Raw genomic sequence first — 24,510 nt, 5'->3', positions numbered from 1 at the left:
GACTTTAATTCCTTTAACGGAAGAAATTACAGCTTCGGGAAATAAAATCATACACCTCTAATTAATTAAACCATTTTACATCAACACTATCATTCATATATAAACAATGTTCATCTCTGGGCAGTTATTGCCATGCCTAGAAAATGATTTCTCATCAAGGAAAAGCACCATGAAGGACAGCACAAAGACCAAAATGAAAATTTGTCTGCTTCAATCAGCTTGCCATCAATCTGCAATAATTGATAATGCTATTAATAATATATTCATAATGGACTCCACATCTTTAGCAGGAGAGCCAGGTGCAACTATCAGTGTATCTCTCATACTTACTTTCTCTCACAGTCATTATTTTCCTTATAATGAAAGTACCTGCTATGTATTTACCTGTTCTAATCAACTTACCTCTTGAAAATAATTAGCACTGCCTCTGATTACCCAATCATACCTCACAATCCTAGAGATTTTGATCACTTAACTGGATTAATTCAGTAGGCTCCAGGAAGTGCATCTTAACATCCTCCAGTAATGGTTACTGACTGTTGAAAACCATTGCCATAAAAGAAAATACAGTTACATTTGCAATCTCTTTTCCAGCTTCGAGCATTACACTGAATGTACTGAAGGTAAGAATTCAGTGTAGTGCAGGTGAGAGTATTAAGCAGTGTGGAGGTATTTACCTGCTAATACACAGAGTAAACAAACCTGAAATCCCATCAAACCACTGAGAAGTGTCCTTCTTACTGGATCTGAATTGTCTTATATTGAAAACAGTCTTTTACTGTTCTTTACAACAAAACATTTTTTACAACAAAGAATGCAAAATATTCATACTTCATTAGAAAAATAATTATTCTTTATCACAAAACCAGAAATCCTGCCTCTTTACAACCTCTTGGGCAAAGATTTTATGTACTCCTAGAAGGAGTATTTCTTAGTTTCATGTGTTTCATGGCTACAATTACTTCTGGAAATAATCAGTAAGCAGCAGTAAAGACACACTTCAAATGTCTGCCATTGAAAGGACCTAATTTTGCACAATTACAACTTAAGGTACTTACAAGCACATTTATTCGCAGAGTTGGGCCACACAGCCATGGTGGGTTTTTGTTTGCTCCGAAATGCCTCTTCAACTCTGGCTTCTGTTTTCCGTACAGCGGAACCATGAGGATTTACCTGTTCTGCTGGCACTGATAAGCCTGCATGCAAAAGACAACCATATCTATTTAAATAAACCAAGCTGCAGGAATCTACTGAATCAAAGAAAAAACTTGGAGCACCAGACTCCAATAGGAATTAGTCGGACATTCAAAATAAGGATTTGAATCAAGAATATTTGGTTTCTGCTGACAAAACAACTTACTGGTTGCATGGTCTTAAACTGTCAGCTCTGATGGATTAGAAAAATGCGACTGTCTCTCACAATCATTGGGTCCCTAAAGATTGACCCTTCTATTCATATTTCCTCTACTAGCAAATTCTTACTGACCATTTCAAGCTTTTCCTTATTTTAAACAGATAGTTTTAAAATAAGTGGCAATTCATAGTGGCATTGTATGCTGTATCAAAAAGAGTATCTGAATAAGAACCTTGTATTGTCACTATGATCTATGTTATGTAAAATGGATCCTTTGCAAAGTCAATACGAGCTCTTAAATTAAGAAAATGCAATTCTGCTTTTAACAAAAAAGTGTGGTTTGCTTCCTGTAATATAACTTCATCTCATAGCCTCTACTGCTTCATAGATTTCTTTAATTAAATTCTGAAAAGGCAAATTTTCATATTGGTTAAGCCCATTTTAAAGACATAAATGAATATATGAAGTTTTGTATTTGTGAACTAGAATTTCCTATCCATCCACTAAAATGGTCTTCAAAATGTTATACCATGTCTCCAACAGAAACCACAACCAAGTGATCAAGAGCTGACAAAAAGCTCCAAAAGTGATGGATGCAGAAATTAAAAGATTCACACAGAATCTCTAATCTAATTAATAATTACAGCATAGGTTTCTAGGTACGATTACAAAAATTTAAACTGCATATCAAACATATTTCATTACTCAAAACAACTATCACTTCTACCTCTTTGCTGGTCTTCACAAGTAGTTGCAAATTTCAGTAGTCTAGGATATATAGTTCTTAATTTACCAACTTAAAACTTGCTGTCATTAGGCTTAACATCTTTCAACAATGGCACCTCATTTTGGTAACAGAGGAACAAGAAATTCTAGTTTGACTTCTACATACTGATTTTACTGTACAGTTTATGTGCAGCACTTTTGAGACTGGTCAGTCAGAGTACTAAGTAAAAATGGCAGAGGTGTGGAAAAAAAAAAAACAACAAACCAGCACAAACCACTCCCCCAAAATCACCAGGAAAGTTGTGGAAAAAAAGCCATGAAGAAAATACCTTCCATTTTACAACTACATAAGACTGCTAAGTAACTTGCTAACAAAATTGTGAAGAAAGCGGATAAGGAGCTTTTTAGCTTTTTTCATCGCTCACTCAAAATGCTCTGAAACAGGTACATGTCAAAGTCTGTGATGCACTGTGATTGTCCTGATCTGCTGTCTTGCTGAGGATGTTCTTTAGAGCAAAATGAGAATAATGGCAGAATTGATCAGCATTCACATCCCTTCCATTCATTACAATGATCAGTGCCATGACTACACTCCTGAAGTGTGACCATCCAAGTGCTCTGCACCACCACAATCTTTGACACAACTCCTGATCCTGTGCTTGCCTTCCAGCATGAGGCTTCCTCAGACCTCAAGAGCTCCTCTGTTCATAAACAGTTAGTCTAACACAGCTTCTTCTACACATTCCAAGTCTTTTGGACTTGCTTTGGTTAGCATTCCTTGCTAACCCAGTCAGTGATCTTAGTCTTGCACATTTCACAGCTGGACCAACTGCAGAGATCAGTTGTCACTGAACCCTCCAAGTGTGGTCCTGAAGCACAAACATCTTTAAGTGTCACCTGCAGGTACCTATGACACTGCAACAGTTTCCATGCCAATGTACTGGATCCACTTTGAATCCTGCCCATTCTTGTCTGTGAGTTGTTTTGTCCCACAAACTGGTGCTGCTCATCATGTACCTGTACCTGAAAGCCCTCTTACCAGCATCTCATAACACTGCTACCTGCTTTTTCTAATTTAACAAGTTCATTGTATGATACCATCAGCCTTAATTATGACTTAAGACACTGCCCTTCTTTCAAAAGTCTGCAGGCTTTGTCCCCAGAAATATCTATTACTGGGCCACTGCCATAAAAAGGAGGGCAAGCATTCCAGCTTTGCAAACTTGCAAGAAAGGACTACAAGCCATAGAGTCATTCTCTGTAACAAAGAGCTCTTACAAACGTTTACTTTAACCTTGGAAGCAATAACCTTTAATGGTCATGGGGACTTGGAAAATTAACTGAGCACAGCTCACAGCATGACGTTGTGGCCAGAATTGTGAATATTCTTGTAGTTCTAACAGAAAAGTACAGAGGAGAAATGAAGGCATTATATTAGCTCTGTTTTACAGCCACAGTGAATTACAATTGGTTCATTTATCCACAATTCAAGACACACATTGGAAGCTTGAACAAAATTAGACAAAAACACGCATGACTGAATAGGAAAATACAAAGAATTGTATCTGTTTTAACCTGAAGAAGAGAAAGCCTATAGATACTTGCATAGTTCAAAGAAATTTATTAATAAAGGGTCTTCAATCTACCAACAGAAGTATTTCAAGAATCAGCAGCTGAAAGGTAAGACAGCCAATTCAACCTAGAAATCAAATAATGGGGCTTTGTACCAAAGCAGGAAACAACTTGCCAAGGTAAAGCTGGAATTATTGAAATCAGTAATCCCTAAATCAGCATGAAATTTTTGTTCTAATGTTATAGTTCAGTGATTTTCAACCTTTTTTAACTTCTGAAACTTTAAAACTTTTGGAGGTAGATTCTTTTTACGTAACCAGAGCACTGTTCCCACACCAGGAATATATATGGACTTCTGATAACTTTCCCTGGTCACTTTAGAAGCTGTACACAGACTTGCAAGGGTTGTTTCTCAATCAAAAAAATCAAAACATTATCTCCAAAACTACACTTGTACACACGCCAGAGTGAATTTAAAATCCAGTTTAAAGGCTGTTCTCCCCAACCATAATTCTTATTATACCATATTACAGGCACTTTCAGAACACAGCTCTGGTTCCACCACACCCACATGAGAAGTTAGTGTATCAACCCTAACATTTACTTGATAACCAGGTTCTATAGTACTGTCTGTAACAGCAGGTAATGCATCCTTCTTCTGGGAAATGATGATGGTGTCTTATCAGTTCACCTCACGGAACAGGAAGTAGTAGAGGGGTTTCAAGTTCAGTCACCCTTTAACCTGCACTGTCTGAATCTGACATGCATTCTTTATTTCATATTAAATTTAAATTTTTGTATGGAGATCTGTGAATTCTATCCCATGTTTGCGGGAACAGAAGCTTTTCTTGTTGCCCTTGTCCCTGGCCAGGTTAAATTCTCCCAGAGCTTTAGCTCTCCTAACCTGATCCCTGGCTGCTTAGTCTGTCTGTAGTTTTCCCAGGTTACCTTTCTCTGTTTCCACTCTCTGCAGGGCTCCCTTTTGTGTTTAAGTTTATCCACAGTCAACTTGCTCATCCACGCAGGCCTCCTGATGTGTTTACCTAACTTCCTCTGTGTTGGGAAACATCCTTCCTGAGTTTGGAGGAGGCAATCCAGCTGTCCTGGGCCTCTCTTTGCCCCAGGGCTATTCTGCCAAGTCGATCCCTGAACAGGCTGAAGTCTGCTTTCCTGAAGTCCAAGGTACTGAACTTGGCTGTGCACCCTTCTTGCTGCCCTAAGGATCTCAACCCCCTCCACTTACAGTCAGTGCAGCCCCGCTGCTCTTCAGATTCACTTTCCCCATCAGCCCCTCCTCCTTGGTGAGAACAAAGTCCTCTTGGTGGCTCCTCTATGACTTGGAGAAGGAAGTTGTGCTCTGCTCATTCTAGAAATCTCCCGGATTGCTTCTCCCCTCTGTGTTGTCCCTTCAATATATACTGGGACGTTTGAAGCCCCTCACAAGGTCCAGGGCTTGTGAACATGAGCCCATTCCTATCTGTCTATAGAGGGTCTCTATACATGTTGTGTTACCATAACTGAAGTTGAACATACCTCTTTTTCTTCTTGCTTCCTTGATTTCTTCACACATCTTATTGAATTCTGGATCCAGTTCAGCAGCGATGATAGCATGAGCAGTGTCCTTCAAAGTACACGCTCTATGTCTAATTATTTTATCTAGAAAACAGGACAGCACATTTTTTATCAGAATTACAAAAACTCCTTAGCATTTCTATGCTGGTTTGTATTGTAAAATACAACACTGATATAAACATAAGCAACTGGGAAAAATTACAGATGTAAGAAAATGAATCAATATCACAGAACACTCAAAAATCAAAACCCAGCTATTGAAGAGATACAGGCATTTTCAGAAGTATAAACTGTTACTTTAATCCACAGTGGCATCTATAAACAAATGCAAACAGTGAATGATGAACACATATAAATCAATTTGCCATAAGGTGCAGCCAGTTTCCACAGGCAGATCTACACAGTGTAATGGAGTGGAGTCCAAAGAGTTCAAAAGTAACAGAATCATCCAGAAATTAATTTACCCACTGGAGTCTAGGAATATTCACAGTTTTAGTGCCTGCAAAGTCACACAGATATCATCTGCATCAAGGCAGACTTGGCTCACTTATGTTCCTTCCCTGTTGTTTTTTTCTTTAACCTGAAATTATTGTTTAATTATTATTTAACAACTGATCAAAAGTGGGCTAAAACACATTATTTTATTACATATATTGAATAGCTGTTTCTTATTTTAATTTATAAAAAAAAAAAGCTAGCAAGAAACAAACCTCAAGCGTGCTACTTTTTCAGGCCTATTTGGGGAAGAGAACAAACTGCCCATGTAGGAAGCCTAAAAGCAACTCAGGGAAAAACAGACCAGTTCCCCTACCTTTGAAACACACAAAACAAATTATTCCACCACAGAAATTCAAAAAGTCGTCGTAACTAAATAACTAAGTCCATATGTGGAAAAAATTGACACCTAGAATGTAGCTTTTCAATGAAACCTACAACATTCATTGCTTGACTCGAGTACAAACATATTTAATTTGTCAATCCATCCATACTAAATTACTTTTTTCAGCTGTGGCAGGTACTTCAACAGTAACCATCAACATTAATGTCTAGAACATATTCTACAACCAGCAGATTTAATGTTTTAATAATCTCTAAAGACAACAATTAAGAATATCACTAAATATTTATTTTGCAATATTTGTAACAAGTTTTACAGCTGAAAAAACTGCTGAGTGAAAGAGACTGTTCAGTATCCAGTTCAGAAGAACCCAGCATTTTCTGGGGAAAACTACTGTCCATTAAATCTACTGAAAGTTGGAAGGTTTTGCCCACATATTTGTGAAGCATTATGCTTTATGATCACAAAAAACCCCCATTTGTTCCAGATGTAATTTTGAGGTATCAAAATTCAAAGTTTTCGTCAGATAATAAAGTTTAAGAAGCCTTTATAAAGCAGGAAGAGAGGAGAGGGGAGAGAAATAAAAAGAAATTAAATTGGGGTGTTTGACTGAATCACTACCTTCCTCTAGTCCTGTGCTGGGCAAGACTTTCCCCCAGACCATGCTTCAATAGGCAAACACTCATGACCAGCATAGAATGGTTATGTTTCCATGCCTTCAAGAGCATTTCCCAGTCAAACAATGGAGTGAGAAAACCCCAACCTGTCTTACTACAGAACCTGTCTGAAATTTTATAGCAAAGTACCAGGAAAAAAAACCCCAAGCAGCCAGTTTTTGATATCCAGACGGCAGATAAAATCAGTCAGTCTTGTCCTCCCTTTGCTTTTTGAAGTTAACAACAGGACAAAAACAGGTACAGTATGAGTCTTCCACAAATTCAAGCATGAAGCTGAGGCAAGTACGTATGTCCAGCTTTAAAGAATGTGAACATGTACAGGTTAAAATTCATTTAATGAATGCATCTGAATGCATGGAATGCTTCCTCTGAACAGCCATAATGTGCTGTTTCAGGTGTGTTCACACAACAGCCCAAGAAATCCTGCATGCCAGAAGAACAATACATGTTTTGTGGTTAACAGCAGAGGACAGAACATTTTTTCACTCCTTCCTATCCAAAACTGAGCCTAGAAAGAGCCAGATCAATTTCTCCCAGCTCAGTTCTGACAGTAAGGAAAATCAAAATATCCCTAAACAGGTGCTCTTCAGATACACTCTGAATGCCAAGTGCCCATCAAGGGCTTTAATTAGTTCACATCAACTGCACATTAGAAGTCCTCAAAAGCATGTTACCAAGAACAGAAAATAAATGTACAGTTTTAGTTGAAAGAAAATAGTGCATCATAAACTGAAGAAATAAAGTTAATCTACAAATAGGAGCCTGCTTCAAAAGGCAATGTGAAACAAGACTAAACTGACCAGACTAAACTGTATCTAGTCCACACATGAGACACTTGCAAAATGCCTCAGAAAATCAAAAATTTGAGAAGAATACCAAAAAATCAGACTTTAACCTGCTAAAGCAATTTCACAGCTTTCATGAAAAACTTTTGAAAACATTGGACTAAATTTGTAGATGGACCCTGATCTCCAAGTACCACATATATTAAATAGAACTCTACATTAAAAGGGTGCTTTGTGTTGATGCTTTGTTGATGACTCTTGAAGCTGCCAGCTGAAAGGCTTTCTTTTGGCAATGTGCACTGTAAGACAGCCCTAGCAAAGAGCACACAAGATGTTCTTCCCTTAGTTTGGAGCACAAACAGCTTTTACATGCATTTCAGTCCACAAATTCCTTTTTAATTGAAAGCATCCCATCACACTTTGTCAAGACAATACTGTCTAATCTCTCCTAATCAGCTGCAACTGACTTTCTTGCCTGGTGATTTATCCTGTTTTATTTCTATCCCCAAATATGTATAATTTCTGTGTATGAATTTCATGTTTTAAGCTAACATGGAAATACAGCAGACCACTGCCAGATTGTGCATGGATTTTCTACAGAGGTCTCCAAATTACGGTGGGGTAAAGTCTAGATACCGAAAACGAACTATCAAATTTGAAACGCAACTACAAAACCTAATTTATTAGAAAACAGCTCTGAACACTGCAGTTTTCCTACTCTTCTAATGCCCCCCAGTGCACTCCCTGCCTTAGAATACTGAAAACACAGACCCTTAGAACTTGCTTATCCTAACTATCACAAAGCATACAGTTAATCTAAATGCCTGAATAGCAACAGCATATGAGATTAAGTACCAGGCTTTCAGGTCTACATAGGCCAAAAAGAAGTAGGTTCTTACCTCCAGGATCTTTGTCTGGATTGTACTCCAATGCATTGCTGCAGATCAGGTCAATGTCTGTTAGAAAATCCTTGGCTGTTAAGTAGTTGTGTTTATCAATTTTGGTTATTACTGTTGATAGGTCCATTGGCTCTTTGATAACTTCAAGGTAATCTGAAACCTATAAACAAACAGCACACAGAAATGACACAGGACCATATGCATTCATATTGAACACTGACAATCACACCTTTATACTTGGATTCATTCCACACACTTAGCTCAAGACATTTACTAAACATTTTGATTTCTAAGCAAATTTATGTTAAAAATTGAAGTTTTACCAGGCTAAAAACATAGGACTTCCAAATTCTGCTTTTCCTTCAGAAGCTCACCGATTTATCTTTCAAAATTAATTAAACAGTATTTTTGAAGCAATATACTTCAATGTAAATGTATTTTTCATTTTAGACTGATTTAGTTACAGATTTTTATAGTGCCATAACAATGTCATGGACTAAAAAGGCAAAACCCATCATTCTAACTTGAAGCCCTAGGAAAAATTAGGGAAGCTCTATTTTGTCCGCTTTGTAGGTAAAGTTCTCACTAAACTAAACACTCACTAACAGCCAAATTATCAGCTTTTAAATACCTTCTATTAAATAGTTTCTTCAATCACTTGTTAAACAAAGGAAAGTCAGGTTTTATTGACTGCAGATGTTAGATTGGCTGTACAGAAGGACAATCCAAAGAAAAGGCCTTGTGTCATGGTTTACTATGAGCTTACATCATAACTGAAGATTCAGCAACCAATGGGGCACCCTAAAAAGTGTTTAACATAAGTCATGATACCACAAGGGTCTCAGCCTTAATAGTCAAATGCATCAGCACAGCAACGGTAACAAAGTTCACCCAAAAAATGTATGAAAAAAAAAATTTAATGTTTCAGTGGGATTTAGATTAGAAAATTAAAAACACTGGCAGCCTCTAAAACAGTACTGCATTTTTTTCTTTTGAAATCACCCACATATGATGGTCACTGCCAAAGAACTTTAGAGTTAAATATATATTCAGATCAAGCCATAATGGCTCCATAAGATATTTTTTTTAATATACTGCCTGCAGACATATATTAAAACATAAACTAACATTAATGCATTACTTCAGTGGACAGCAATGAGTCACCTAATTCCTTAAATACAGACACTGAAATTTATATTGACAAATTAAAATGGCAAAAATTCTCTTTTTGTCTCCCTTTATGGAAACATGATAATATCTGGTTCAAGGATTGGGAAACTAAGCCACAGGCTTCCTTTTCTTGTTAGCACAGCATCAGAAAACCTTCACTGAAAGCTGTAAATATTGCTGCTGATTTAGTTAGGAAAATCCTTGACTTATCACACAGCAGCATTCTCTGCAATGCAAGTAGGAGTAAAACAAACCTAACATATTTTCTAAGGAAGTTGAGTACACAAGCTGTTGCAGAAAAAGAAAGGCGAGTCCTGTGCTTAAATGCAGCAGGTGGGATGAAAAGGATTACATTTGATTTCTGGTGCTGTGATATATTTGAAGGGTTCTGGCAAGTCTTCAAATAACAAATTCGCATTTTTATTCTCTTCATCTACAAAACATGGCCAGCTACTTGTTCTTTCTCTGTATGCCTATATTCATGTCAGTTTAGACCACAAATTCTTGACAGAAAGGAACTAACTTCACTACAAGTTAGTTTCTATAATAATGGACATCCAGTTTCACAAGAAAAATCTAACCAAGATACTGCTCAGACCATGCTCACACTGTAGGTTGCCACATTAAACAGCTCACCAGGCTTTCAAAAACAGTCAGCTGTGGAACACTATGGAAAGCTCAACTTAAGACAGAACTGCATCAGCCCATAAAAGATGCATGTTCCATCCTGCAAGGAATTTACACTCCAAATCTGCTTTTTACAATGTTGGTCTTCTGATGTCCCATATTCATCATTTATTGTCTTCCAAAAGAGATGCTCCTCTCTTCAGAAGCAATCAGGATTTTTTTTTCAGCTAATAAGCCTGCAAAGCTTGCAGGGGGCCAGCATCTGATCTCAAAGTCAGACCAAACACCATTCTATTCATGCAGCAGCACCTGAAAATAGATTTGCAGATCGAACTGTCTCATCAGTTAGGTGTGTACAGTCCATAATCGACCAGTTAATGCCTTATAATGTGCTACCATCTGTGATTAATGGCATCCACAAGCATTAATGCTGAAATTATGCAACAATACTATTAATGCTGAATGCATTACAGAGCACAGATCACTTTCCCAATATTATCATGTTTATGATTACAATGCTGTAAAAGCTTTTATTAAAGAATTATATTTATGGTTTCAAGTATTTCAGAAGCACTGGCAAGGACAGGAGTGTCGGCATTTTAAAATGCTCATTTCGTTTATAAAATGGACAGGAATGCACAAGGTTTTTCCAAGGGTCACTGGCAAGAGAACACGTTTCAAATTCTTGCATCACAGACTGTGAGGCTATGACTGTACCACCAGCTAAAATCAGTTTCTCAGACCAGACAGATCATGGATCAAACACCTATTTTTCTAACTAATTAAACCATTAATTTGCATTTTTTTCTAATATTTTCAACTTCATTGTTTGCGCATTACTGAAACAAGACCTCTTCAATATCCACCGGTTTGCTGAAGATGTTAAAGCGTTTGTCTGTGGCCAGCCTCTTGGTGACATCCCTGAGGAACAGGCGCAGCTCCCGCAGCGTGTTCTCCTCCTGGTCCTCCATCCGCTGCTTCTCCGCCTCCGACAGCTCCCGGGCAGGACACGGCAGGGCAAGAGGAAGAACTTCCAGGGCACGAAGAGCTGGGGAAAAGAACAAGAAATCAGACAATGGGAACATTAATAGTACAGTGGCTCTTTGGATTACGCCAAGTCAAATTTCATTATATGTATTTAATATGCGTCATGGATCTTACTATCACTGCATCCTCGACCCCACAGCTCTTCAACAACTGTTAACTGTAACTATGAAATTTATTCTGGGCACTGATTCATGCTGTCACACGGTAATTAAACTAACTGTTAATTACCCACACCTTTTTAAAAGGGAAAGGAACATAAAATAAAACATTAGGATCAAATTATTATTGGTTTTACTGTAATTTAGTTTACCAGCCTGTTTCCTTCTTGGTGGGGGCATTGCTGCCTCATCAAGAATTAAGCCTTTGAAAAATCGCAATCTGTCTTCTTCGCTTGGTCTTTGAATATAAAAAACCTCTTCATACTGGATTCTGAAAATACATTTCAGCTAAAAAAAAACAAAGAACATAAAAAAAATGAGCCCCCACTGGAAAAGACATGAACAATGACCATATTGGAATACTAGTCACAAACTTTTCAAAATCAGGCACAGGACAGGAGATAGTATGTTCTACCTAAAGTCCTATTCACAGCAAAGGGAAAATAAACACTTGTAATTCTCACTCAATTTTCTACAGTAACAAAACTCGCAGTATCCCATGATCCTAACAATGGCCAGCTCTGCAGTACAAGGAGAGTAAAAAAGGGCAGGAGAAAAAAAAAATCACAGAAAATGTTAAGGAGAAAAACCAGGAACCCTCCCCCTATCCAGAGCCTCAGAAAATGTAAAGCTCAAGGTCAGGCCTTTAGACTAAATCTGCATTTAATTATAATGGAGTCATTTGTCAAAAAGAACAATTGAGAAAATGAACAATTTTGTCTTCTCAGTAGAGCAGCATGGAGCTTATGAAAATCAGTAATACAGACATACATCCCACCTTAAGGAAAATTACTAACATTCAATAACTATTACATTTTCTGTTTGACATATTTTAATTTAAGTTAGAAAACCACTACAAAACAAAATGATTTTACATGATTAAAACATTCAGAAGAGTACAGAACCCTCTAACAATGCCTCTTTCCACAATAAACTTACCTCCTCAGGCAAATCACTAAACATGGACTCAGAGGTAGACAGTAGAAATATAGGTGAGAAAGATGGTATATCTTGCAGCAAAGTTAGGAAAGTAGCTCTCACAGTTTCACTGACAGCTTCCCACCAATCACCAATATGAGGCATGTAAACTATACTTGGTACTGTTCTTCGAGCTTCGCGAAAGATCTAATTAAAAAGAAACAGCCGTATTTCAACTAAGGAGCTAATTGTTACCATCAGCTGTGAGTAACAAAGTTCTTGCACATTAGAGAATGATTCATGTTTGTGGTATTTTATAGACAAATGTTCCAGCAGAATAGAAATATCTAAAGACTTTCTAAACAAGTGTTTGTGACTCTTAGCTACAGCATTCAATTATTTTATGTCAATGTGCCAGGGAGACTACAAAGCAACTACTTTGTTTTAAAAATATGTATGTTTTTAAAACTTGCTATGACTGAACAACCAAGATGAAAATTAAACTGTTTTGCAATTCATGCAATATTCACCACAAGCTATTTAGAAATGTAAAACACTTAAAACTAAGCAAATGAACCTAGAACCACAGCACACCAACCCATACACAAGTGAATAAAATGAACATCAGACAGTGAATACCCAGATTAAACTTACTTAGCACTAGGTATGTGATGAGAGGACAGGTTAAAAATGTAAAAATATAATTACATTCACTAGCCACTAGAGAGATTTCCATCACCCTCTAGAGACCTCTTTTTTTTAAACAGAAAATAGAAGGATTCTACAAAAACCTGGACTTTAAGTTACATTCCAGCTGGCTGCCTTTACATTGCTGTAACCAGAATTACATCGACTCATGACAAGGGAATCTGAAATATCACCTGTGCACATGACTCTTCAGGCGTTTTGGCACTGACTGAATAAAGAGCTGGCAGGTCGAGCCTGTGTACGGAGAATTTTTCCAGGGTGTGCAATAGTGCTGGAGCAAGGTGTGATGTCTGACCTGACCCTCGTTCCCCAGAGAGCAGTAATCTCGGTCTGTAAGAGGTTGGCTGGTGATAAGCTGACCTGCAACAAAACAGTTACACCAGTCAATTAACATACCAATGGTATCAATGGATGGATATATAGGAGGTATTTTAGAATCCATAAGATTTTCAGTAATGGGTAATAGCTTCCTACAACAGCCCAAAAATATCAACCAACTTGGCTATCCCTCAATACTACTTCAGGTGCCAATAACTCAAGATTTAGCTGATCTTTGGTTTCACAACCGTTTAATTCAAACTCATCTCTGTGAAGCCATGCATATATCAAATTCATGACAATTTTCATTATAACCAGTTTATTTAAAACTAGTTCCTTGATCATATAAAAAGACTTACTGAACATCCAGTAAAGACAGCAATTTGATCATTCTAGTTCAGTCCTAACTCAGGAATCTCAGGTCAATCCTTTCATCCCTTGAAGTGCTGCCCAAGATTTTTCAAGAACCAATGAACATTTCAAAAGTTTGCTTATTTAAGAAAAATTACCTGAAGCAGGGTTGAATAACATCACTAAGCATCACATATTTGAGCCTATTTGTACACTTCTAATCAGTAGACTTCTGGACAGAAGGAAGACTTCAAAGAAAAACTGCAAAGGTAAACCTGTTTTTGGGGTTTTTTTGGTGATGAGAAGAAACTGTAAGCAGTCTATAGAAGGGGTTTGGGGATTTTGTGTTTGTTTCTTTCTATTGGGTGTTTTATTGAGCAAAAATGAGACACGAAGAAAACCACATTAAGTTTTTCCATTAAAAGTCTTTTCCATTTATAGAAAACTGATTATAAAAAAAAGAAAGTTCTTAATTAATTTGCATTTTCTCTCATTAAGGCATTTCTATCGGCCCATCAGTGAACTCAGGCAGTGGAACAAGACTTGCTGGTATTACTTCATATTAAATATTTTGGGACAGCAATGAACATTGCTGACCTTTGGCCTTCAGCTCTGGTGGTGGTGATTACCCACACAAGTAACAAACAAAAATACTCAGAAAACAGACAGAGAAGCTTAAATACTTTGCAAAAATAAACCCAGTCTTGAGATTCTTTTATTTAAAGACACACATCCATATAAATATATACTGTTGTTTTGGGTTTGGCTTCCCCCTTCCCAAACTTGCAACAAAAGCTTAACTTTGGCACTAGAACACTTAACTATGTCACATCAACTCTTTGAATTTTCATCCTTATTTTTAAGCTTAGATATCCATTAATTCTGTTCCGGCATTATTATTTTGCATAAAAATTTTAGCAGTTTTCCACAAGATGGCTCTACTAAACAGTGCCACTAATGAACAATTTTCTAACTTCATTTTTTTTTTTTCAGTAAACTCCCTGCAGAAACTACCACATAAAGTATTCTAAAACTGTTCCCGACACAGAACAAAGAAATGTTAATTACTGTAGCCAGTCCAATTTATACAGGAAACATTCATCCAAATGTCATACGTATTTTCTAAACTCCTGTTTTCCTGAAACTTTCCATGAAAAACAATGAAAAAAGCACATTAGAAATGCTGAATACAATCACTATATATGATGCTTCCAAACAGCTGCATACAACAAAGCTGTACTTTGGACCAAGAAAAAGCACACAACCCCTCCAAAATATTCCTACATACATCTCTTCTCAGTTCTTAATCTTTCAAATCAAAGTAGTTTGTTAAAATTGAAAATTGCTGTTAGCATCTTTACTCCTTATCTGCATTTGCCTACTGAAAAACATTTCTGATCCCAGTGTGTAGGATGTGGCCTTTCCCTTTCCCCCACATCCAAAACTCTTGCCTGTGCACTTAAATGTTTCCATCACAGAACAACCACAGTCACCCCAAACTAAAAGAAAAACTTTTTTAGCTCTCCTGATGTAAGAATCTCCTGGGTTTATCCATTTAATTATATGCATTCAGAGAAACACTCACATTGTAAAATGAAGGTAGGGTTTATGTATAGCAGCTGATGACTGTTTCTTTGGTGATCCTGAGTGACAGCTCGTCTCAAAAATTGATGAAGCATTCTCATCTTCACTATCATCTAATATTAGACTTGGTACATCTGTTCCAAGAGATGTATTAATTAGAACTTTATCACTTCCAAGTACAAGTACAACAAACAAGTCATTACAATTTTCTTTGTGTCAAATGTAATAAATCTTCAAACGGGGAAGAAATTAGTTAAAACTCAGTATCAGCCTTCAGAATAATAAGTACTTATAACTTAAAAAAAAAAAAACAAAACAAATTAAATACTGTAGAAGTCTAATCATAATTACAATTTACTTTTTTAAACAATCAAGCTAAACAACTCCTCAAATACAAAAAAGTTTAACTTGTTATGAAATGCTTCCTTTGGGTTTATTTCACAGCTAGAGGTTTTTTCAAGGATGAAGCTATAAAATTTGTCATTCCTCAGACTACACAGAATTTTGTAATTATTTATTTGTTCCAAGTGTCCAAATTCTCACAGGTACACTTCTTCCAAAATTATTCTCAGCATGACTACCTAGACAGCGTATGTTTATGAAGAATTGTTTTCCACCCTCTGATAATCTCCTGAAGAATATAAAAATACTTTTCATCAAAATCAGTTCAATGCATTCCATATTTATATACTATGCCTTTACCTATTTTAATTCCTTTGCTAATATGGTAGCACAGTGAACTGAAGCACTTTCTATACAGACCTTGAAAAACAAAAAGCTCAAAGACTGATTATATTCACAAGACACACTTCAGAGACAAACAACTGAAAAATTACTAATATGGCACTAAAACAGGACAACCAGGTAACAGCTGAAAATCAGGTAAATTAGCTCCCAAGGCTGCAACAGGATTAAGAGTTACCTGGTGTGATTTGATAATAGGAAAGAACTGATGCAAGATGGTAATTTGCCCCAGGAAAGGAGCTGAGCTGCTCATTCCCATTTACATAGGGCAAGAAGTGTGCAATGATGGGATGAAAATGGCCACAGCCACTCAGCTGTACAGCAGGAGAACTGCAGAGGCCAGCTCTGCTGAGCAAAATGCTCTGCCATGGATGGGCAGTATTCCTAAGAGCGGCACAGTCACTGTAGCACACCGCTGGCTCAGGACAACCACCAGACATCTCAAGAGCAGCTCAAGTTGGCCACAGCCACTTAAGTAAAAGAACTGCTGTAAAATGAAAGTGTGAAATACAGAGAGATCCAAGTATTATTCTCAAATACCCAATCCACGGCATGACTTGTTGGTTTACGTGAGGCAATGGCACAGGTCCTGCTACACTGATCAGACAATCCCCACGGGACAAAGGAACCGCCTCCACGGCAGTGTTAAGTGTCGGATGGAGGTGCCATCTAAGCCACAGGAAAAACTGTCCCAAGGTTCCAGGAAAAATTTTCAAGAGACAACAAAGGTTCCCTTAGCTGGCTGTGTGATGTAAGAAACTGGATTCAGGGTAGGCTGGGCAGGAATGATATTCTGCTGCCATGAGATGAAGATGTGCCACATCTCTTGTCAAGTTGTGATGCAGTCACACACCTGACAATCATTCTTTGGGAGAAAAGATGAAAAAGGTTTGCAGACCCGAAGCAGTGGCCAAAAGCTAATCCAGAGCAAGAAAACATGGCACAGAAGATGCTGAATATGTAGCTAAAGCTAAGGATGGAGACCTCCAAACCAACTGGACATAGGCCTGCTATCTCTGGGCTCACTTAAAGCAGTCCCTAAAACAGACAGAATTTTCAGTATACCAAATGTAGGCATAGGTAAGTCCTATGCTCATGCACTGGACTCAGCGTTCTCTACCAAAAATACAGCATTATTTTAAAAGGCAGCCCTGCATCTTTTAGTCCCAAGTATCAAGTCTTTGCGAGATTCTCTGCTCAAGCATTTGACTCACTGAATTACAAGAAAGAGGAAATTCTAGTGAAATGCAGAAAACCTGATGTGCAGATTGTAAACATACCTGTAAGCATGTTCTATATACTTGACTTTGAATTAAAAAAAAACTTGAAGCCCTATTGTATAATCTACATTTATGAGTAATCATTGTACCTGAAAGTGGATTTTTCTGGTTTTGATAAAGATTAAAGCTTGTTATTCAATATTTTCTTGGATTTAAGGGGGTAAGAAAAAAACTAAAGGAAACTCAGTTCATGCATTTTCAAAGTCAATTATCTACAAACATTTAAAAATACCCATAGCAGCAAATTATCTAGTAAAACAACTATTTAAATCACCTTAAGCTTCCAAACTCAATTTGTTACCAATAATGAGCAATAATAAATAGGAATGTAAAAATATGAGCAAAGAAAATATTCTGAACTTAAACCAATTCTTCAACAAGGATGACAATCTCTAAATTCAAGGATGACAATCTCTAAATTGGGTGATACTAACAAGTTACAGAAACTTAAACATCAGAAATAACTTTCAGTTGAGAGAGCCCAATAGGATCTAACTGCAGCTGCAAACCAGCTCATTTCCCTCTACCCACCACCACATGCTCCAGGGCCCATCTCTGGCCAACTTCAACACTTGTTAAAACCTCCAACTACCCCATAGTCAGCAGAAAACATATAAATACATCATTTTTGGATGAGCTTTCTGGCTACAACAGTTTAACAAAGGACCTGAAGTACTCAAGCAAGTGGAAAGGATGGAGCAAAAATGCACAGCTGGGCTGGAGAACTGCAGCAGCCAGCACAAGGATCAGCTTAAGCTGCCTGGGGTGCAGGCTGAAAGCGTGCTCTGGAACAGGAATGAGAGAAAAGTTATGGCTGTCACAGATTTGCTTTATGACTGGGCTGTTTTCAAGTTAATCACACACAACCCCAGTACTGCTTACAGAGCTGGGGAATGAGAATGATCCCAGATAAAAACAGTAGGCTACATCAGAATAAACAGATCTCAAACCCAAAGTATCTTGTTTAACATTTATCTTCCAAGAAACGACCAGGGTAACTATTAAATTATGTCTCAGAGACTGGGTAGAAAAACCCCAGAACCTACTCACTCTCTGCCAGTCAAAACAGTCAATCACAGTCCTTCTTATTCCCTGTTTCCTTGGAGCACCCACATGCTCCCATTGCAGCTTGATTCTGGCATTCACTGACCCCTTAGTGAGGTGATTTTACTCACTAATTTGGCAAAAAAAGTCAACTTGACAAAATAGCAAATAGTTCTCCTCTTGCTAAGCTGACAGAATCAGCTTGGAGGATCAGGAATGGACCAGGCCATTTCAAGGACAGGAAAGCCTCAGGACTTTGTTCTTAATCAGCACATGACCATTACACAGGTTCAGGTATGTCAGCCAAACATCTGCTGAGCTGTGAGCCCCTCAAAGCTTCTGCACCATCAACAAGCAAAGAACTTGGGATAGCTAACCATTGTTGTGAACAGGAACACCAATCTCAGGTCCTGTTACACTCAGCAACATTGTCTCACCTTTTTTTTTTTTTTTTTTTGGTTCTCACTGTTAATAATGCCCCATCATTTCTTGTATTTAAATTGTAAATTACTTTCAAGTTCTTTTTATAGATGGCCCTCACACCTATGGGAGGTGTACAGGTTCAGGTCATTAAATTCTACAACAACTTGGAATCAGCAAAAATAATTATGCAACATCCAAGCAAATAGTATTTACATCCTTGTGGGCCTGATATTTCTGGACCTGAGAGATTTCAGCCTGCTAGCAGCTGCTAACTTTTTTCCCAAGGAAAAATTTCTGAAGAAAGCTTCTTCTCAAAACAATCTTGGCAAACAACTGTCCTTTCTCAAAAGAATCTTTCTCCAAGTGGTGTTTTGTTGTTTCTCTAGTTAACCAATGGGATTAGAGAGGTGTCATTCCTATTCACCAATCATGGTAAGTGTGTATTGAAACATCTTATAAAAGGTAGTAAGAAATAGACAATTTTTTTCTATTCTCTTTGCCTTCTGAAATATTTGGAGTCTTTCATCTTTCTTTCATGTCCTACAACGACACATCCTAACAACGCTGAAGGAAATCCACACCAGACTTAAGGCTAGGTGGAGATGCTGAAATACTTGCAAATTGAAACAGCACTTGCAAAAAACTAACCCCAAACCACATACCTTCACTTTTGTCACCCTGGCTGAACTCAGCGTGAGGGAACACTTTGTGCAAGACCTCGAGGAGCTTGGTGAAGGTGCGCTCCAAGAGCGGCCGGATGACGGGGGACAGCGCGTGTCCCGACGACGTGACGGCGCGCTGGGAGGCAGGCACGATGTTCTGCATGGCGTGGTAGAAATCCTGCGCGCTGAGAACCACCGAGGACACGTCCAGCTGCAGCTTCTGACTGCTCATGTAGATCTGGGGATAGCGGCGTCTCAGGGCAATCAAGGCAGCCTCAGTGCAAAGTGCTTTGATGTCAGCTCCACAGTACCCTAGTGCACAGAGGAACACAAACACCTTCCATGAAACAGCGCTGCTGTGCCACACCTGCCTCAGACATGCACCCCGCTGAAAACATATCAGGAGTACTTAACTGTCAAGGTCCATAAAGCATCTGCCAAAAGGTATCAGGTCATAACCTGATGACAGTGTTGTGTATCAAGAAATTAGACGCGTTTATAAGATACACTAAGAAATTCATTCCACATGGAGGACAAAATTACCTACATTTTCACTATATCATTTGATATACAGTGTACTTTCAGTCCTGGCTTATAGGTCTGTTATTGCTCTTTCTTTTCCCTTAATATTGTCTAACATGTGTGTGCAATTTTAACAGGCTTGTCCCTGTCCTCCTTTTTTCCTTTAATACCTTCAAATGAATATATTCTTTAACAGCAAAGCAATTTTGCTACACTGAACATCACCAACTTTAAACTTTTACAATGTGAGAAAATGAGCAGTATAAAGAAAAATGTTTGATGAGTAGAATATGGAAGAGATGGAATCTCTTGTAAAAAAGCCTACTCTGAATTCTTGGAAAAATGTTAACTTCTACTATGATGAAAAATGTTTCAGACTTTTGAAGAGTTCCATAACTTTACTAATATAACCAAAGGTAGAAATTAAAATCCATTAAAATTTTAATTTAGCCTATCTTCATAAGTATCTACAGGTGGCTACCTATAATTGCTTAATCATCATTAGTGAAAAACATAGATCTGATAATTATAAAATACAGAGAGACTTAATACCTCTGAGTCTTTTGCAGCACTAATGGTTTGGGGGTTTTCCCCAGAGCTAGAAATTAGATTTCAAGTTTTTCCATGTCTCTCAGCAAGAGACATTAATATGCCTCTGTATTTTGAGGCACCATAGCTTCATCTTTCAAAAACTGTAAAACAGTATTCCAGTGAGAAAAGTCATTTCGAGAATTAAAGTCACCACAGGAAAATCCGGCACTTGAGGTACCGCCATATAAAAGTTCATGGGTTTGTAATGAAGTGTTTATAGAAGGTAATTAATCAATTCTTTAGTTAAAACTATCCTCATTCAACTGGTTTTTTACCAGACTACCTCATCCTCACCAAGTCTTACATTACTTGCATTTTTCTATTCTATTTTTGTATTAAGACCAAGGAGGGCAGGTTTAGATTGGATATTAGGAAGAAATTCTTTACTATATGGCTCTTGAACTGGCTGTCCAGAGAGACTGTGGGTGCCTCATCCTTGGAAGTGTCCAAGCCCAGGCTGGACGCAGCTCTGAGTGACCTGGGACAGTGGAAGATGTCCCTGCCCATGGCAGGGGGGTGGAATGAGATGAGCTTTAAGGTCCCTTCCAACCCAAAACATTCTATGATTCCATGATTGGTCTTTTGGCAACACCAGGTCACAAAAATTTAGGCCTGCCTTGCTTCTCTCTCTTTAGCCTCTGATGTTCTTCCAGTGCTCCTGGCATGTATATTTTTACAAGATCCATATAGCAATAAGAAACAAAGCTGATTCCATGCACAGTGTTTAGAAATAAAAAAGAAAGCAATTAATATGGAAGACTGTAGACACTTTCCCATCCCCATCTTTCACATATTAATTTGGGGGATAATAGTAAAAGATACCCACTTTTCAGCTATATAGATAACTTAAATTGGATGAGACTTCAAACTACACTTTTCTTATATATACTTGAAAATAATGTTTAAAAAACAGGCAAAACAAAAATAAACTCAGATGGACACTCACTATAAATACTGATGTTTCCGGCAATTTTTAAACAAAGTTTTGCAATTTTATTAAAAGGTCAGTAGTTACAATTCTGCAAATTTGGTGAGTCCACATTATGACTGTTACCTAAAATGCATGTAGCAATTCACATTCTCTAATTACCTTGAAATAAATACACATTATATTTGAAATATGTTCAGATATATCCACTATATTGATCAATTGACAACTAATGATTTTCAGCACTAAAGTTATGTTGTTTAGGATTTCTTTAACTTTCATTTAAAATGAAATGAAAACTATGCAGGCACACTCCAACCACATGAAACTATTAGACAGTGGCTAGAGGTGCATCAGAGAAACCAAACCAGGGTTCTAAATTTTGCATTTTTCTTTAGGTATCAGGTATCACATTCCCATTTAAATTGGTCCACTTCTCATCCAAAACCCACACTACATTAAACAAAAAAACAGCTGAGAGGAGAACTAAACCAAAGATATGCTGAAGACATGCAACACCCTGAATGCCTGTCACTTCAGAAGCTAGTTTAGTATTTTTGGGAAAAGATTCAGCAGCTCAGGAGCTACATCCTTCCAACTTTTCTATTAACAAATGCTGTAACATCACTTTCTAACAGTCATTTTAATCACCGCTTGTACATCTCCAAAGAATTGCAGAATTAGGAAATAATAGCCTGTAGCCTATTTTTAAAATTAAATTCTCAGGTGATCAGATGCACAATTAGTCTCCATTTCTACCTCTCATTTCTCAGGAGCAATTACATTTGAAGACTAATAATTGGTGTCTCTTTTTGAGGGACTCTCTTGTGCATACTGTACATCCATTTCAGTGACAAGAAAACTGCAAAAATCCTGTACCTTGTGAAACATAAAGAGCTTTTTATTGCTAATAAGCAAACACACACTGATTAAGCAGAAGAAAAACATGAGTGAAGTACTGTCAAAACAGAATAAAATGTATCATACCAACAGTAAATAACCTGATGCAGTTTTTACCCAAATTGACACTGTAATATAAACTCAGGGTTCAGTGCATTTGCTTCCTTTTTTGAAGCATCTCAGGAAAGATTTTCAATTTGCCAGGCAAAATGTACTGGCACAGCTTAACTTAGAACATTATGAGGATTCCTGTCAAGTAGCCCATTTTCTTCTACCCAGTACCACCAAACTCCGATGAACATTTCTGAAGTACAATTTTCAGAAAGCAGGACAGCAAACAAGTGGATTTCTATGTAGATTTCCAAAGAACACACTTTGATCACCAAAATTCTGCAGCATCTCTACTGTGCAGAAATTGTGCCCTCTTAAAAATTTCTTCTGCTTAAACTCCACACTAAAATCCCATAACAAAGTACTACTGAACAGGGTGAAGTATTTAAGTGAATGATTTTGATAATTTTGAAGAATTCTTCCACTTTATGTTGTGCAACTCACTACAAAATTCCCAAAATGACTGCAGGGAAGGAGTTAGCAAACAACTCAGCATGATGACAGAGATGAAAAATAACTCCTAGGCTTATTTTAAAAAGTTGTGAAAAACAGGAATGCTAACGTCAAAATCTCCCCACCATCATTAAATGAGGATGGGAAAGAAAAATCTAACATGGTATGATTTTGCCACAAAACACTCCTGCAATAAGAAGCACAGAATATTTTTAACAAGCATCTTCAGCATAATACTTTGTTTCTTTATAATTCTATTTAATAGCATCATTTAAATAACCCTTCCTACATTGTAAAAAGATTCATCTGCAAAAGGCCAGATGGAGGAATTCACACTTTTTCAGTTGCCAGTATGTTTTGTTTCCTGCAAGACTGAGTTCCTAGGTAAATCTCTCTACCTACAGAAAAGGCACCATTCCAAACAAGGGAATAAGCACAAGAGATAAGAAAGGATTTATAAAGTTAATGGTATCTGGGACCCATCTCCAGTAAAGAGAAAAAACATAGTAATTATGTGTGTTTACTGGAAGTACTACCAAGACAGAAGTGTGTGGTCTTCTGAGCAATGCTGTGCTCTCCCCAAGCTGCTTCACTTCGTCTCACACACATTGTAGTCATGAGGCCATTCAGGAAAGTGGAGTCTAATCCTCACATACACAGAAATCCACTAAATGGCTATGTAATCTGTAACACCTGGGACTAAAATCAACCCTCAGGAAATAACCTATTTTTCGCAGGTCCTGGGGCTTTTCCCTTCCAATTTCCTTCTAATTACACCCCTGGATCATAAGAAGTTCTGAATTGCACATACACCTGCCTCCCTAAAGTCATTTGCTTTGGGAGTATTTCAGCAGTTTTCTTCATTAGGATCCAGAAGCTTGGAGTTAAGTGTTGCCAAGTCTGCTGAACTGGAGAGAGGTATCAACCATGCTGTGCCAAAAGCCTGCCAAGTCTAGGCAGCTTTTACTGGGGGAAGAGGGGGCGTTGTTTTTCTGGGGGGAAGGTTGTTTGTTTTTAAAGAAAACCTGCCCACAAGAGGAAATAGCAGACTGGTATAAACTGTATCACAGACATACACGTGTGTCAATGAGTTCCATTGGTAATGGCCACAAAGAATCTGGAAAAGTCTGTTTAAATCATTATTGCTGCAGATTTCACTTAGAGAAAAAATGAGGCACTCTCAAGGTGAAGAAGATACACCAGTCTTACTTCAGCTGTTTTGAAAAGATTTCATAATACTTCAAAGATTTTCATCTTGGATGTGCAGAAACACTTAAATTCCAAGATAGAGACTGGAAACAATCAAGTGTACAGTAGTTGTAGAGCAGGAAAGCCAAGAAAAACAGAAAAGAGTGTTTCTTTTTGTTTGCTGACTTCCACAGAACTGACAGGCTTTATGGAGCACAAAGAATGTCTTCCAGTCAAATGTACAAATGGCTTTCCCTACTGTCTGAAATTTTAAGATATTGTGTTCTCACTGAAAAAAATACGGTGAATTTTTAAAGAAACATCTGTGGTTTTTTCCCCACCTATTCCCCTCTCTCCCAC

At 37.6% G+C, this 24,510-nt stretch overlaps 1 protein-coding gene across 6 annotated transcripts in view; it reads right to left on the bottom strand.

Annotated features, from left to right (window-relative positions):
- Window positions 1-24,510, bottom strand: part of ATAD2B (ATPase family AAA domain containing 2B) — a 74,649-nt gene that overhangs the window by 18,235 nt on the left and 31,904 nt on the right. For 4 of the 6 annotated variants that reach the window (XM_066314710.1, XM_066314708.1, XM_066314711.1 and 1 more), the window contains exons 16-24: window positions 19,458-19,769; window positions 15,306-15,438; window positions 13,225-13,411; window positions 12,365-12,550; window positions 11,578-11,713; window positions 11,072-11,268; window positions 8,424-8,583; window positions 5,186-5,308; window positions 1,059-1,196 (exon numbers count right to left, since the gene is read on the bottom strand). In XM_066314710.1, the coding sequence (XP_066170807.1) occupies window positions 1,059-1,196; window positions 5,186-5,308; window positions 8,424-8,583; window positions 11,072-11,268; window positions 11,578-11,713; window positions 12,365-12,550; window positions 13,225-13,411; window positions 15,306-15,438; window positions 19,458-19,769 (1,572 nt within the window). The remainder of the gene's footprint in view (window positions 1-1,058; window positions 1,197-5,185; window positions 5,309-8,423; window positions 8,584-11,071; window positions 11,269-11,577; window positions 11,714-12,364; window positions 12,551-13,224; window positions 13,412-15,305; window positions 15,439-19,457; window positions 19,770-24,510) is intronic. The other 2 variants (XM_066314709.1, XM_066314712.1) reach the window with 1 other exon arrangement.

This window comes from Sylvia atricapilla, chromosome 3 (assembly GCF_009819655.1).
Source record: "Sylvia atricapilla isolate bSylAtr1 chromosome 3, bSylAtr1.pri, whole genome shotgun sequence".
Taxonomy (NCBI): domain Eukaryota; kingdom Metazoa; phylum Chordata; class Aves; order Passeriformes; family Sylviidae; genus Sylvia; species Sylvia atricapilla.
The sequence above is the reverse complement of the archived record's forward strand: the minus strand, read 5'-3'. Positions and strand labels throughout refer to the sequence as shown.